At 41.6% G+C, this 17,173-nt stretch overlaps 1 protein-coding gene across 2 annotated transcripts; it reads right to left on the reverse strand.

Moving 5' to 3' along the window:
- Nucleotides 1–1,323: 1,323 nt before the first annotated feature.
- Nucleotides 1,324–16,525, reverse strand: LOC132999605 (nuclear ubiquitous casein and cyclin-dependent kinase substrate 1-like). Of its 2 annotated transcripts, none has more exons than XM_061069308.1 (8): nt 16,230–16,525; nt 9,962–10,011; nt 7,630–7,720; nt 6,901–6,947; nt 6,623–6,775; nt 4,944–5,093; nt 4,575–4,727; nt 1,324–4,099 (listed from the first exon to the last, which is right to left on the reverse strand). In XM_061069308.1, the coding sequence occupies exons 1-8, from the start codon at nt 16,244–16,246 to the stop codon at nt 3,843–3,845; spliced, it is 918 nt and encodes a 305-aa protein (XP_060925291.1). In that variant the 5' UTR covers nt 16,247–16,525; the 3' UTR covers nt 1,324–3,842. The 2 variants fall into 2 exon arrangements, with proteins under 2 accessions (XP_060925291.1, XP_060925290.1); XM_061069307.1 differs by having other exon boundaries at nt 6,623–6,778.
- Nucleotides 16,526–17,173: the final 648 nt, after the last annotated feature.

The following is a 17,173-nucleotide window of genomic DNA, read 5'->3' on the forward strand; positions in this document are numbered from 1 at the left end:
TGAGCTTCCTCTGCATTGGTCAAAACAGTGAGTTGACAAATACAAGCTAGGTAGCTAGTGCTGTAGAGTCTACAGTGCTGTAGAGTCTACAGCACTAGCTACCTAGTCTACCTAGTCATAGTCTACTACAGTGTAGACTATGATGTGAATTGATCTATAGTTACATGATGTATAGAGTATATTTAAGTCAGACAACTTAAGTTACAAATGTTTATTACTGCGTCAGAACATAATTAGTGTTTGGCGTCTAGGCTCCGACTTCATCACTTCATCAGATATGATTAAATAGATATAATGGGAGTGATGAGCATATATTTATAACCCCCCTCTGTGATCCTAGAGGTGGATGCTAGGGTGGTGGAGGGGCCGAATCCACCAGCACCAGTACTGACACAGCAGCAGGGGCAAGCAAAGGGAGTGAAGGGAAAGATTTGCAGCTAGAATAGCCCGTCCAATTGGGAGGGTGTGTATGATACAGGGTTGTGGAGAATGTGGAGTATCACATGGTTGGATGGCAAACCAGAGATTGTGATGGTGGATCTTGATCATGGACAGTGATGATGGATAGTGTTCATGGTGGTGGAAGATGGTCTTGGATAGTGGTGATGGATCGGGACCTTGGTGGTGGATGATCATGATCATGGTGGTGGATGATGGTCGTGGATAGCGGTGATGGATGGTGACCATTGTAGTGGATCATGGACTATAATTATAAGACTGCTTGATAAACAATATGCCTACTCACATGTTCTACAACTGGCAATGACTCCTCCATTTCAATTGTCATTGCTGTCCAGTTCATCTCTATCAGACATTTTCAAATGTATGAATAATTTAAACATTAACACACCTTTCCATTAGGCTAAAAACAGTTTCCTCTAATCAATGTTGTAAATATAGTTAATTTGTTTTACTTACATTAAGACAAATTCAAGACAGCTGATATTTTCCCTCTTGTTTAACCAATGAAATGCTGTCTTTTGTCTCTTCTTAAACCTTTTATATTTGAATGTTGAGGTTCAGAGTTTCAGACAGGTGTCACAGTCACATGTGAAGCACAGATTTTTATATTTTGGATGTTTTAACATTTTCCTTAGCAATAAGGAGTCTTGCAACTAAACAGTATGTGTGCATTCTGTTCACCAATTCAGAATCCTGCATGTAAAAACACAGCATCATGCCGGTGCATGCACCGCCACTGAGTGGCAGGCAGCAAGTACTGCAGGTCATTTAACACCAAACCCCTCTTGCCCATTGCTCGTCCCCAGTTGCCCCCCGTACAGCACAGAGCTCAACGTCACAAAACAAGTAGTTAAATCCGTATAAAAAGTAGGTTGCCTTTATTAGAAGCTGGGAAACCAAAACATCATCGTTGTTAATACTTTTTTTGTAAGACCACAATATTGCCATTGCATCATCGCTTCGCACTTTTTCCACAACATGCAAAAGATTCAAGAGTTCAACGTTCCTTTTTCCACTACTGACAAAAAGTGTCTCCACTTGGTCTTCTGTAAGAATCACAACTTGGCGTACATTTTTACATTGCCAGTACAACGGAAGGTAGATAGAAAAGAAACATCAAAAAACAGTACAACAGAAGTCGTAGAATGGATGAGAAAGGAGAAATTCATAGCCTTATGCCATGTGCCTCCGGTGGGATGATGGCGAGGACTCTCACTCAAAGCCCTCACTGCTGTGAACTACAAGACAGTGTCTGATCCTACTGCAAACAGAGCTCTCCGAGCTTTACATCCGTATAAACAACGTTTTTTTCTCCCCCTTATGTATTCCTTGTTTGTATCCAATTGTCTTAAAATGACATTAAGGACTGAGTGCCAATTTAGGACCTGAATATAGAAAAAACACAGTAACCTTTTAATGACAGTCATAAAACAATCAAATGTGCTTCTGAACCAGGGACTAGGTTCGAGTGGGTCCTGCTCACATCTAGGACTGATTTCTAGTGCAGCCTTAGGACCAATCACAATTACTCCTGACCAACGCCTAATAAATTAGGTTTAGTTCCAAGACCATGAAAGCAACTTTTTCTTTTTCCATTTTTTTGCTTTGACATCAAACATTACTTATCGTAATAAAAGACAATCTCACAAGTGCTGCACCTGATCTCTGAGTCACTAGTTTTGAGATCATTTATGGCTTTGGATGTTATGCTGATCGTACAAACTGTTGACTTGTTGTAAGACTAATTCGCTGCTTGTAGCAAAGACCTAAAACAGAAGGACAGATTACATTCTCAGGCCTCTAGTGATGATATCAGAGCCACTACTGAAAACTCAACGAAAATTAAGGCATTAATAGACAAATGAACGCCAGATACATACTGAGCTACCCACTTCGTCATTTCATCCCTTTCTGAGCCTCAGTACTGTACCACTCTGGATTTAAAAATGTGTCAGCTTTTGAAACACTAACGTGAGCAACAAAAACTACTCAGAAACAAAAGGGCATGGATAGCAACAGTAGGGGGCGCAGAGAAGAAAGAAAAGAGCAGGGACCGGAGTGAAGAAGGGAGGGATGGCTGGTCCAACCATCAGGCAGAACAGATTGGATAGGGTCAACTTTTTTCTTTAAAATCAAGATACATTTTATTTCTTTTCTTAAAAAACAAACATTACAAAAAAAATCTGAATAGAGAATTATAACAATGAACCAACAGGAGAAAAAACAACATTCATTTTTTTAACCCTCAAAAAAAAACAAAAAAAACAAAACAAAAAAACATCTCTTCTTGCATTTCATAAAAACAACAAAAAAGATATAGGGGTGCCTGGCACAACCGGTTGAATAAGAAGAAGCTGCAGCCGTGCGGTGAGGGGAGGATGATGTGATCTGAAAAGGGACTTGGATGCTTCATGTAGCATCATTCGAAAGCCAAACATGTAACAACAGAAACCGTTCCACACAATGCTATGGGCCGACAGAAACAATAGAAGCCATACCCTCTTACAGGATTTACCCCACAGGCATACGAAGTTAAACAAGTACATAAAAACACACACATGTTGGCTTGAAATGTGTTATAGTGTCAGATGGTCTCGTAGCAAACACTCAGCAGTGACCCATCACTCTGCCACTAACACACTTTGATCGGGTTGATCTAAGAAGCTGCAGCTACAAGAGAAATACTTTTTAAAATAATGCGCTTCATTCTCCACACAGCCGCACAAGAGGTAAGGGCATGGATTTGTCTGCAAGAGGTTGGGTTCTTTAAAAATAAAATTAAAGGTTAAAAACTAAAGTGGCCCTGTTAAAACATGCTCCTGGTTTAAAAGCACAAGTACCAAAGAGGTTAAAGGCTTCAGCCCTTTGTCTGTGAGTGTGTGTTTGTGTGTGTTGACTTTGTAAATACAGCGCTCTAGTTACTGATACTGGGGAACTCTGAACAATACTCCCAGAGAGGACCGATATCAGTAAAGTGAACAGGGAAAATAAAGTGTGGGCAGTTGTTACGGATCGCAGATGATCGCAGGAGAGGGGTAAAAGAAAACCTTGTGAACTTGTGTGTCCACGATGGGGACGGATGCTCATAAGCACTGAGCTTTTCAAAAAGGCAGAAACTCAGAGACTGAGTTTTTAAAACTAAAACCAATAACATAAAAGATGAACACAGAGGGAGGGACGGGCTGACTGTCGACAATACATGATCACAATTTCTGAGTTGAGGTGTGGGGTGGGGCAAACAAGAAAAAGCACACCAAGTCCAAACTATTGAGCCAGGCCACCGGGAGGAATAAAACAACAAAAAACTGGAGAAAAAAAAAGCAAAAAAGAGAGAAGAGACAGAGAGACGTGGAGGATGGGCATCAAACAGGTACCATCTTCTAATCTTCTCCAGAGGGTGCCTCCTCTTCTGAGCCATCCTCCTCCTCTTCGTCTTCCTCCTCATCCTCTCCTCCTGCGGCCTCCTTCGTCTTTTTGGGGGCAGGGGCGGTCTCTTTCTTCTCAACCTCCTCTTCTTCCTCCTCCAGGGGACTCTCGGGCTCCTCCTCCTCCTCCTCCTCCTCTTTGGGTGAGCTCTTCTCTAGGGCCTTGGCGCTGGGGCGCCCCTTCCCCTTTCCTTTCATTGGGCTGGGTGTCACTGCGGAAAAAACACAGAACTGTTAGTCATCATCAGATCATGTCCAGTCTCACTATTGATGGGTAAAATCATCAAGGGTCTTGTTTCCAGTAAGGAAGTATTTAACATAAAAGGGGAAACAGCCTGGCTCTTTCTAAACTTTAGATACATTTAACATGTTTCAATACTTTCGATATGCTAAGAGGTGAAATCCTCAGATTTAAGGATAAGGGTAAAGAAAAATTTGCAATATGCAACATTTGAAGTTTGGTCCACTGATCATCTACTTAAACTTGTATGTGGTTTAACAAACCTCAAGGCAACTTGAGCAGAATTGGCAGAAAAATAATAAACACAAAAACATGTATATTCTGTCCCTCTGAGCCTTGGAGTCTGATCATGAGAAGAAGTTTTGCCAGGACAAACTAAATACATAGGTAGATGTTTAATTGCAGGGTTTCTCCTCAATGTCTGTGGCTGTGATTGGACATCTCACCTGTGGCCTTTAGTCGTGGTTTGGGGCTTTTCTTCTCTTTCTTTTCTGGCCGTCCCCGTCGAATCACCTTCTTGGTTCTCTTCTTGGAGCGACCATAGTCACTGTCATCGTCATCCTCCACCATGAAGTCCTCATCGCTGCCAGACTCGTCGGCTGCACACAGAGTTGGGACATATATCCATCAGTTCCTACACTATGTGGTAATTAATTGGATACAAGTTCATGTAATATCAGGAATTATATACCTGACATAATCCTTACAGTTAACCAAGCCTGCTACCAACAATTATTGCAAATATAATTTTTTTTTTTTTAAAGTAGGTTAAAGTAACAATTCTTTTTTGAATAAATTGTTGCAGTAGTACATACGGTCCAAGTAGGGTTCTTCTTGTTCTTCCTGCTCTTCATCCTCACTGCCTGCGTCACCCAGCAGGATCTCCCTCTGTTTGGACACTGCCTTGGAAGCCGCCTGTCGCACTGTACGCTTTCGACTTACTTCCTTGTCTTCATCACTGTCATCTACAAAACACAACACACACAATTTGTCATGTTTTGTATATAAGGAAATTCCCTCCATCTGAATTTCAACTCAGACACATTCACAACAGAATTCATTCCGTTGCAGAGATCACGTGTTTTTGTTTACAGCACATAGACACCGGCTGTGTTCTCAAATGGGCTCCCCAGGACTTTCTGTGGACTTACTAGGGTTACAGGCAGCAGAAATTCACAAATACACTTCCGCTGGAGAAACTGCAGAGGATCTCTGGAGTGCAGTGCATTTCTGAAAGCCGCTTTAGTCTTAAAGAAGCTGAGTAAGCACTAACAAAAGAGCCAGATCAAATTGACTCACACATATTAATAAACATGTCATATCCAAGTTATCCTCAAAGAGTTCACAATTGTGGGAAGCACTATGTTTACACAGCATGCCCATTTGGCCTGAATCGCATAGGCGAAGGGGCGGGCGGGAGTCCTATTTTAACCGGTCTGTATTATGCTATTAGGAGTTATTGTAGCCTGCAGCAAGGATGATTAGCAGCTGACAGATGTCTGCTAATCTCAACAATTTCTACCATAAATCCTCAAGCCCAACCCATAAACACTCAGAAGACATCACTTGAGGCAAATTACTCACTCAGCTACCTCTATACTTTTTCACACGCAGTGCTACTTAAAGCTACTTTACATCCCTTTAAGGTCGATCAAATTAAAACCTGAAGCAGGATGCAGAAAGAGATTTCAAGACATTAAATGGTAAATGTTAATTAAATCTGAACTAATTCTGGCCGTCAGTGATTCACTGCGACCCTCCTCCATCCCATACACATGGAGTCTTTCTATCCAGAGCCTTGGTCAAGCCACTCATTATATTCTCTTCATCCTATTTAAGCACCAAAAGTGTCTGGCTGTGTGTTTATTCCTATACTTCACACAGCCTCTAATTCTAAAATCATGACATCACAAGGTCTAATCAACTAATTGATTTCTCTTTGTGCAGGGCGATAAAAATGTTGTTTTGATTTTAATTTGAAAAATAAAGTTTTCTCGTGGTGGACATCGATTCACGGCGTTTAGTAGTTTAATCTATGGTGGTAACAGGGGTGCACCTCGATGAGCTCAAAGGTCTCTCTGATGTGGGAAGGCACACAGACTCAAGAGTGAGAGATAACTTCTCATGTGAGGGAAGGAACTGCATTGCTGCCACAACTGCAGCTGAAACTATGAGGTCTGCCTACCTGCGTGGACGGTAAAAACGCAACAACGTGAGCGAGGACACGCTGCAAACAGCATTGCATACAACAAGTTAGAGTTCTTTGATGTTATTATGAGAAGTGTAAAACCAATGTTTTGGTTCATAATGAAACAGTGGTGGGACAAATTAGAATATGATGGGCCACCAGTGTACATAACATAAATGTGAAACACTATTTATACTGTGTATCAAAGCAGATCTACAAATGTATAATATAATTTAATGAAGAATTTATCCGTAATTTAAAGAAAAAAACCTGCTACTTTGTAGAAGGAATAACCTGGATTGTTACCTGCAGGCCGTTTTCTCTTTGGCCCTCTCTTGGCGGGCTTCTCCACCACCTTGGGTTTCTTTCCCTTTTTCCCTTTCTTTTCTTCATAGTCACTTCCTCCTTCTTCATCCTCCTCCTCTCCAAATTCGTTGTCTTCCTCCTCGCTGCCAAAGTCTTCTGAAGCAGTGAAACAGGCGTAAGTCAGTGAGCTGATCAGTTGCCACTAATAAAAACCCTGCAGTTTTCACAGAGTACATGAGCCAACCTCCTTGTCTAAATCAGAAAACTAACAGACTTACCTGCTGAATCATTTTTGGGTTTAGAGACCTTTTCATCAGACTCCTCACTGGAACAAAGAATAGGCAAAAACAAAGTTTTATCAACTGGAGGAAGTGTAGCCTGGATACCAGGATCATGGTACAGATTTTACATAGTCATGTGGAACAATACTTAAACATGCAAGATTGGATATGTGCTGACAACTGCTCTTTTTGCATCAAAAAGCTCTTTAGCAAAATCAACACCTTGCTACTTTATTTTTTCTCCAATACACTGAACAAAATGAATTCCCTCGTATTAGTTCTGTAAGGTGCAGCGCACTGACATGAAGATTCAACAGCACAATTATCAGACGGGACGGGATAATGGGGAGGATTTTTGCTGCCCAATATTAAGAAAGATTGGCATGTTGGCTTCTGGCATGTTGGCTTCAGGCATGTTCATTGATCGTTGTAGGAGTACAAGTGTAAAATACATCAACTCCGACACATTTCCGCACATCTGGCTGCTAACACAGGAGCTGCTGTACCCTAGACCCTCACGGCCACATCTGCTCCTCTCAGTGTTGATATTGTTAAGCAACAGATGGCACAGGATTGATTTATATCCGTGCAAAATATGTGAATGGGTATTGTGTACGCGTGTGTGAATTAAAAAACATCACTATACAATCATCCAATTTATCAAAATTGTCACAGCAGTAAATGTACTATTTGAACGTGTTATAGCCTTCTCTTCCAGGGACTCACCTGTCATCCTGCGAGTTCTTTGAACGCTTGTGCTTGGGCTCACGAGGGGCTGGGCGCACCTTCTTCGGCTTATTATCGCCATACTCCTCATCTATGGAGAAAGGACAAGATTTCCATCTTTCACTCGCTGAACTCAACATGGACAACTTCTCAGACAATTGTTTTTTATTCAAGTCTCTAGACATGTCTTTGATTTGCAATGGTGATAATTGGATGTACTCTATAGTCCTCTATTGTGTTTTTGAAGGGCCTCTCCAAGCCTTTGTGTCGAATTGTTGTGAACCAACCGTGAACAGCGGCTACGACTACATTATAGAGGAGATGTGCGTAAAATTTGACATAATTGTTATGCTGAGAAACAGTCAAACTGTATTTGCCTAATATGAAGTTTTGACCTATTACTGTTCCTCAAAAGCATTAATGTCAAAACAGGATTAATGAACAAAGAGACTTGTGGCCTTGTTCAGACTGCCTTTCCAAATTCTTTATTGGACTAGACGCCAAAAATACATGAGATGGGAATTTTTCTATTTAAACCAATGGGTGGTGGTTTTAAATGGGATTGCAACCGTTTACAGGTGTGCCTTAGTCTATTCGAATCAGATTTCAAAGCCGTGTTTCTGCTGGTAGCATGTTTTGCAGCTTGCCATGCCAAAATCTTATCAAAACGTTTGGTTGCAGCCAGGACATCAGATTTGAAGTGACCGGTACAATCATGATCCGACACCATTGATTAATAACTAAATAGATGTAATCACAAGGTTGTGTGTGCAGAATGACGAAGACGAGCAGACAGACAGCCACACACACACACAATCTGCTAGGAAATTATTATTTATGACTGAATATTCTTTAAAATTTAAAGCTGGTATAAAATGGTTTCAAAATGACGACAACAATATAATCGCAATAATTTCTGCGACAATATGTCGTCCAACAAAATTGATTGTGACAGGCCTAGCTTACAATTTTAAATATGCATCAAGTGAGGTGTTGCCGTGCACAGTTAACAGCTTTAGTTCCCTGAGAAGCCTTTTCCACCAGGGCAGTTTCAAGCCCCTCGTAGCCAGTGCCTGATCTGTAACCAGTTTTGTGTTTGACAGCTAAAGAACTGGTTGCTGGTAAGTAAGAACCGCTATGTTAGAGGCTGGGGCGGGATTACCCTGACGTGTAAATACAACAATGAATGTGCAGCTATAAAGAAAGATTTACTCGTTTAAGAAAAGTATTTGACCATAATGTGATGATCAGTGCTTATATTGTGGCGTCATTTCAAACTACATTTAAACTGTAGAGATACAAAGACTGAGTCTCTGTCGGTGTGTGTGTGAGTGAGTGAGTAAGTGTATGCAAGAGAGAGAGAAGAGAGGGCGCAAGCATTCCACAAATTATGCAGCGCACAAGTCTAAACTGAATGAATGTCAAATCAGTGTGGGGACCACTGACCACTGTCATAGACTGACTGTGGTAGTCAGATTTTTGAATTGACAACCTTATTTTGTAAATTAAAGCACTTATATTATAACAGTAACAGTTTATAACACTATATATAAAGTGAGTTAATATTTGACTGCAAAGGCAACCACGTGCAGTAATATTGAAAATTGAGGGTGCACATTCTGATGCGTTGCAGCAGAATCCAATACAATTGAAGTCAATTGTGACCTGTTGTTCGGGTGTAATAAAACAGGAAAAAAACAAAAACATGCCTCCATACTGCTCCTGTGGTGTCATCCAAGTGTCCGCAAGACCCAACATTCATATTCACCTCAAAACATTGTCATTTGCATTATGTTTTAAGTCCAAAAGTCTGCAATACTCCTCCTCAGAGACACGTTCAGGTACCCTCGAAACGCCCAAACACAAACGCAATATATGAATATTTAGGCTTGCGAACACTTGCATGACACCCAATGAGCAGTGCGGAGAGACATTATCTTTTCTTTCTGTTTTAATACATCGGAAGAATAGGGCAACTTGGCTGCAACAATGTTTATCCTGGAAACTCTATCAGTCACTTCACCTAGCCCTCCATCTGCATAGTGGTGAGTAGATTATGGGTGAATTTGAAACTATCCCTTTAAACAGCAAGTACTAGTTGCGAAGAGATTTTGCTTTACTGTTTCCACTGTGGGAGATAAGGCTTAAATAGCTATGGATGGATTCAACAATGTTAATAATCTATAATCAGGTCCACTTCATGGTGATACTTAATTTTTGTTTCACAGTTTTTAAATACTTTGTTCTGTCAGGAAATGAATTAGGATCAGGATTCTATCTGTGCTGTTACTGCATACACACTACGTTCAAACACACATGAAACCTCTCTTACCTGCATCGTCAGACTCGTTGAATTGTGAGTAGTTCACCACTTTCCTGTTCCTGTGAAGAAGAACAAATGGTGCATTAGATCATATTTTCAACAGGACATAAAACCTTCATTGCCCATGTCTGGTATTAGACAAATCAATGTATGCTGTAAGATGGGGGCATGTCTACAAAGATGTCAATTCATCAGGCAGCAATTTTTTCGGCTGTATTTTTAGTATTATTTGGTGTAGGAGGCCACAAACGGCCTCCAGCTGGGGGCACTGAACTGGACACTGAACCCCCTCCTTCAGTTTCAACGGCTCATTTAGCAAAGTGTACGGGGAAGCCTCAGATGACACAGCCAACTATAGTTCAGGTAACACACACCTATAGAAATCTGCCTGGCACCTGACACGGACCTGAGATACTGTTCAGGTTAAATGCCACTGTGAATAAAAACACTAATACTTTTAATGAAAGTCAAAGGGTATTTGAAAATCACCCTTTAGACACAAATCTTAGAAGGTTTAAGAAGAAAACAATGGGTCGAATAATTTTAAATGCATTTTCTAAACCCAATTGCATCAAGTGCAGTGTTCACTGAACAACTGGTGATCACAAACTAGATCTGCCCGGAAAACTGTCTGTTGACAAAAACACACTGGAGCAGTGTGGTGGTGGTGGTGGAACGGGACGGTAGAAGTGGTTAACAGCACCATAAACCTTCAAGAAGCTAGATCACAACAGCAGGCCAACACACCACAGCAAAAGTCCCAAACATGAGCCAGTGACATGCACGCCACATCATTATTTACACCTCAAGGATATCAGAGAGCGCAAGATACAATTTTTTCCAACCATTTTAGTTCTAATGAGTCACCAGACAACAGTTCTTTGAGGGATCAATATATGACGCAGTGAGTCTCCGTCATGGGCCAGGGACCGACATAACTGATGGCTCAATGGCCCAGGGGTGGCAAAGGTTTATGCAGAGCAAGTTGATTGACCAGTTGTTACTTGTCTGTCCAAACAGACATCTATGTTCACTTCCTGTTTGGGTCATATCAGTCAGGATTTTTTCATCCCTGATTTGTCACACTCTAATCACGTGACCCTTTTCTGGATGAAAACAAACGGTGCCATTCTCAACTTTCCAGATGTGAATGCAACATAGATAATGAATTACAAGTGTTACTGACCTTGTCCTTGCTCGCTGTTTTTGTGCAGTTAAATATATTCTGCACTTTATAATGCTACAATCACATGCCCAGTGTATGCAAATGGTCATGCGGTATGTTTGAGGCGTGTTAGTAGTGACCGCATATATCATAGGGAACTAAAGCTTGTCTGGATGGAGGTCGTATCCGTTTCACATGTTATTTTAAAATGAACATATTTTTGTTCATTTGTGGGATCCCAATATTTTTACTTATTTTGACCTTTTATTATTCTTTGACGGTATTGTGTGACACTGGATCAATACATTTCCATCTGGATTTATTATGCAACTCTTCTTCTATGGAGAATTGAGAGCAACTGACAATCTGTCGATTCACATATTCAGACCATATACTGTACATTAAGAGACAAAATTGATGGCAAAATCATATTCCTAATGCCCTAGTGGCTGGATGCTGTATGAGTATAAATCCTGCCTTGTTCGTGTAAGTGGATGAAACATGGTACATATTAAATAATTTTTTTAAAGATGGTTTCTGTCATATTTGTAATTCCCATCCCACTGATACTCATATACTTCTTATTGCCACACACTGCCACACACCCTCCTCCAAACACTGATCATTTGAACATTTGCACTGCTGTTACTTTTGTACTACTGTATTACTATAGTGTATTCATTTTTATATTTTTATCCTGCTCATAGTGTATTCATCATCCTTATATCTTACAATTCCTGTTAAAACTGTAATATTCCATTTATATTACTTACTGTACAGATCTTATTTATTTACATTTTCACTTTAATATGCACAATACTCTGCACTTTTACGAGTGCAGAGTATCAGGAATCAAGTGGGGGATGCCCTGCTTGATTAATCGAAATTTAATCATGATTACGATTATGGGGTCAAAGGATCGCCAAACTACTATAATCGAGTTGAAACGATTATTTGGCATTTTTTTCAGCTGACTGGCACTCACTTTCCAGCAGCTGTGGAGTGAAGGAGGCGAGTTGTGTGTGTGTGTGTGTGTGTGTCCTGCCATGTTCTCACATTGTTCAGGGAATGTCTGAAAGCAGCTTTAGAGTGGAAAGATATAATTGAAATGTTTTTACAGTAAGCAATATAAAGCCCCATATAGTTATCTGATTATCCTGTTGGATTGTTCCTTATAATTGAACAGCAAGGCAACAGCAGTTTCCATATTTTTAATGTCAAAATTGTACAGTGGAAACTCATGTGCATTTTTTCTTTTAGTTATAAAAGTAAAAAAATAAGAATTTTGTTTATTGAATGCTTAAAATAATGAAGATAATGGTTCCAAAACAAAAAATCTGTGAACCTCATTAGTTAGGAATAAAAGTTACTTTGGATTGGGAAAAAACACCCCCAACATTGAAATGAAGCAAAGTGCTAAGATGTCTCTGCCTGCTGGAATTGTTTGAGCTGCAGAAACTTGAGGTGTTAGACAGTGGTTTGCTAAGATGAACAACCAGCAATGTTATTTTAACCTGAGACAGCGATGGTCAGCACAAGATAAAAATAAGAAGCTGCCGCTTAACGTTCTGTACTTGCTGAAGCTAATGATTATTAGGGTCGGAGCTTGGCAAACCTGTACCCCAACACAAGCGTGCTATGCAGATATTGGCCAAACCAGACCAATCTATATTAAAAGGTTACTTAATCGACCAAACAATATAATTAACTGTCTCCCTTTAACATTGATTCCGTCACAAAAGGGTTTTCCAACTCAGTTTGTAGTGTCACAGCAAACCCTGTTTTTTGATATGGTGTTTTATCACAGTGAATTCTACACACCAGAGTTCTGTTCAAGCCGACTTCTACATACAAACTAAAAGCCCATCAGCATAGTTGACCTATTACCTGCAATGATCTCCAATGCCCGAGCAACACCGGCTTCTATTGCGCCACATACCGGCTGCGTGTAGCGGTTTTAGTCCTATGCACTCAAATAAATACCAGTACTATACAGTATGAGGCTAAATATTTCACAATATAAAACTTTTATAAACTAAATGAATGGATTCAGTCAATTGAAAAGCTGGAGTGCTTTTATTTTGAAACTGATAGGCTACAGGAAGTGTTGCAAACATTTATGTTCATGAAATATTTTAACCTCTTTCAATATGCATTGAAACTGTGCTAAAAGATTATTTTCTTCGTCTATTCTGCTGTGAACTGCACAAAGAATGCACAAAAAAACGGTGCGAGAACTTGAATCTCTAGAAGAGCAGTGTGACTTCCGGGGCGGTGCCAGCTCTAATCTGTTAACATAGGTATGCAAATGAAATGCAAGCTGTTCCTCAGCCAGTGTGGCACGGGCAAAACCAAACCCAGACCTGATCCATATACCAGCGAACTTTCAACAAAGGCAACATGATTAGTCACTTCAAAATGTAGGTGTTATTTAAGCAGGATCTGCATAGTTATCTACTGTTTGGTGTTGTTGTATTCAGATGTGCAAAAAGTTAGCTCCCAATTGTTTATGTATTGAAAACTGACAAAGATAAAGTTTAAACTAAGTATCTGTTCACAAAGTAAATGCTCTCCCGATGATTCTCAGCTCAGCCTTACTTCACTAAGGAATGAGAGGTTTCGCATAAGAAAAACCAGCAAGCCTGGTTTGGCTGAACAACATTACGAAATGTGCGTTCATCAATCTCTACTCAATTAAAACCGCTGAATAAGAAACCAATGTGACAAGAGCTTTTAGGGACTGTAGATCAAAAGTCAGATCAGTGTGTAGGCTACCGCACGTTCTATTTCATGTAAGGTGAGGGGTGTTCAGCTGCAACATGCAACTTCACCACTAGATGTCTCTACACCCTGTACCTTTAACTCTAAATATCTCATTTGAAATTTCTCAAAATAAAAAATATAGTTTGGTCAAACATAAAACGTTGCCCTTAGTGTTATGGAAACACAAACTCAGAGCTGCAAACATTAACGCAGGACTCGTTCTCATTCATGGTTTTCCAACCGTTGCGCGTGTTGCCATGCAATTCCCCGCCAGAACACTAGGCGCAGTAATGTTTTTTGTCGAAGTCGGCTCTTCTTCCTGTGTTGCACGAAGAAGAGCGATTTATTTACATCGCCACAGCGGCTCCTCAGAGCCTTTTTCTGGCGAAAAAATCTGCCGGTTAGTGACGGGTTATACTAGTGGTCATAGTTTCGGATCTCTTCTGCCAAGTGCTCTTCTATTTGGTCCATATTCGTTCTTCTAAATCTTCCGTGGATTCCGGGCATGAACCGGAAATGCGACTCCGGAAAAAATGTAGTTAGCAGACCAATCACAGCCCTTGCGGGCGGGTGACGCTTGCGGGGCTTTGCCGTCTAGTTATAAAAATTGGCCGACGCACGTAAGGACGTAAGAAGGGCCACGAGGGGCCCGGAAGGGCTCCAGGTCTCCGGGCCCATGAAAACGCAGAAGCATGCGCCGGCCTTTAGTCTCTTTCAGGCTCGGACAGGTTCAGACAAAAGAGATCTGCAAATTGAGAATCGGCCAGGGAGTTTACCCAGTTTGCCAATCACACATGTACAACACAACGGAAGGGTTATCTGCACAGACACAACAGCATCAAATCCTCCACATTATTGTCAACACACAGACTCCAGAGTCAGCTCTTATCACCACAAACTCTCTTGACACCTCAGTCGGTGTCTTCCACATATAACGCTGCTCATCACCGGGAGATATTTTTCTTTTTGTGTCTGTTGCATGTGAGAAGGGTCATCAGACCCCCCCCCACACACTTGCTTGCTTTCAGTGAAACTACCTGGATACCCTGCTCTGTTCACAAATCAAATTATCTTGAATTGCTCCAGACTTTATACCCCGAAGCCGGGCGGAGAAAGTTGCATATTGGACATTTGCGTTAACGCATGTACCTCCTCCGGAGAAAATACGGAGGATCTGCGGAATTCAGTGCATGTCTCATTGCAGCGATCCAGATTCGTGGATACTAAGGTTAATGAGGACTTAAATGTTAATAAAGTAATGAACAGGCTAGGATTTCATGTTATTACTGTTCCACATCATGGACCTATCGCAGCTTCATATTTTTATTCAGAATCGCTACACTTCTTTATAACACTGGTGACCATTATTGTAATTCTGTTATTTATCACAACCCATTCCACAAGTTTACATAAATAGTACACCCCAATGCATATGCAAGTCAAAATAATGCATTTTAATTAAAGAACCAAGAACTGGCTCTGTAACTTGGATGAGCCTTCCAGACACAAAAAAATCGCGAGATTTCGATGATCACGTTTACGTTGGATCTGACTGCATAAATCCACTTCTAATCAAGTTAAAGGCCATTTTGATTTGGATTAAAATGGCCTGAAGACGTTTTAATCACTGAGGGGGGCACTTGGTTATCCGCCTTCCTCCGACATCAGCGGTGGTTCACTGCTGAAAACCTGGATCCGCGACCCCCTCGTTTTCCCTCCTTTCTTCTTCTCGTCGGTCCAGAATCTACAGACACGTTAAAAATGCGTCGTAATGGAGGCTGGGGCACGACGAGCCTAGTCTGCGCGGTAACAAGCTCAAACCCCGAGGCCGACCACCACCTCCTCCGGGGGTTTTCTCCCCTTTGGGTGGGTGGGGGGGATACTAGCGCTGCACAGCTCCCCCTGGATGAATGGGGTCGCCATATTCTCATTCTCCCTGCGAGGGAGAAAGACACATGCGGGCCTGGTCGAAGCGAAGCCGCTAAACGTAGCTGCTTAAATCAAACCGACTCGTTTGTCGCTCGGCCTACACAGCAGAGGCAACAGTACACGACCCGGACCCGTTTTAAAGCATTAGCGACACGACGCGGCGTGTTCCTCCACTAGACATGGCGACCAGTCCCCGCCGCTGGGATCCATGTTAGAGAGGGAGGCTGCACACACACACACACACACGGCAAAAAACACACACACACAGGCTCGCGGTGCCATTATTTTTTCATGAAATAAACAAATTCCCAGCTCATAAAACACAGCACGGTCGAGGCGTGCACGTAAACTGCGACGCCTGCAGCAGCACGGAGTCGATATTAAGGTGCGGGCAGCAGAGGACACATTTAGCACACCTACCTCACGGGTCTTGACATTTTGCAGGAATACTGTAGAGGTTAAGGATGTAAGAAAGGGGGGAGAAGAAAAAAGCACAGGGGGGGGGAAGAAATATAGATTCCCGCTCTGCAAAACACCGAGGGGAGCGAGACCGACGCACGACTCCACCGTCCGAGCTAGCGCCTGGAAATAAAAAGGACGACAGCGACTTGTCCTCCAAACGCAAATATTCTTAAATTTGTACCTTCAGCTACACAAAATGGTGAATAAAACAAACTGAAACTGCAGCCTGTGTGCAACCAAACGCGCGGCTTTGAGGGGTGGGACCTCAACGACAAGCACCGCCCCCGCGGGGCCCTGAGAGGAGCACCGCGGCGCCTCTTTGCTCCCATTGGTCGATTTGAACCACGACTTGAATTCTGATTGGACATTTCGGGTGCTTATTAAGGGACCTTTAGCATACTGTTGCCCGCCTCCGACAGCATGCTCGGTTGAGGCCGCACTGTTAAGAAAACAAAAAGAGGGCCTCAGTTTGGATGCAAACATTCAATTCAGTGAGGGTCCCACAGAGAAACATTGTAATTAAAGGTTAGATCGTGCACAGGCATTGTGCATGTATGATGACAGAGCATCATGCATTTCAGGGATCTGACTGGTGTTTCTCACACTGAGACCAGCCCTCTACTGTTCCACCTGGATACTACTGCAGCATGAGATGCAGGCTGGAAGCACTTGTATCTATGTCATTACAGCTGGGAAGCCTGGAATATTACAGTTACAGGTTATGCACTTCTTTTACGAGATAAATTCAACGCAATTATGACAACTTTCAGGATCTTCAGACTGTAATGAGAATCTCAGGAGAATAAATTCCCTCGATAATCAAGATGGAAAAAATAAATAAATTAACATTTCTGCTCTCATGCCTTTTGTTAGTATTAAACATGTACACAGACCCAGGATTA

This window comes from Limanda limanda, chromosome 4, assembly GCF_963576545.1.
Source record: "Limanda limanda chromosome 4, fLimLim1.1, whole genome shotgun sequence".
In the NCBI taxonomy this organism is placed as follows: domain Eukaryota; kingdom Metazoa; phylum Chordata; class Actinopteri; order Pleuronectiformes; family Pleuronectidae; genus Limanda; species Limanda limanda.

Excerpts from the sequence above, each read along its gene's own strand:
- LOC132999605 (XM_061069307.1), bottom strand. Across the intron at positions 7,721-9,961 it reads CAACGAGTCTGACGATGCAG|ATGAGGAGTATGGCGATAAT; the intron begins GTAAGAGAGGTT and ends CTTTCTCCATAG. Across the intron at positions 5,094-6,622 it reads AAAGAGAAAACGGCCTGCAG|ATGACAGTGATGAAGACAAG; the intron begins GTAACAATCCAG and ends TGTGTTTTGTAG.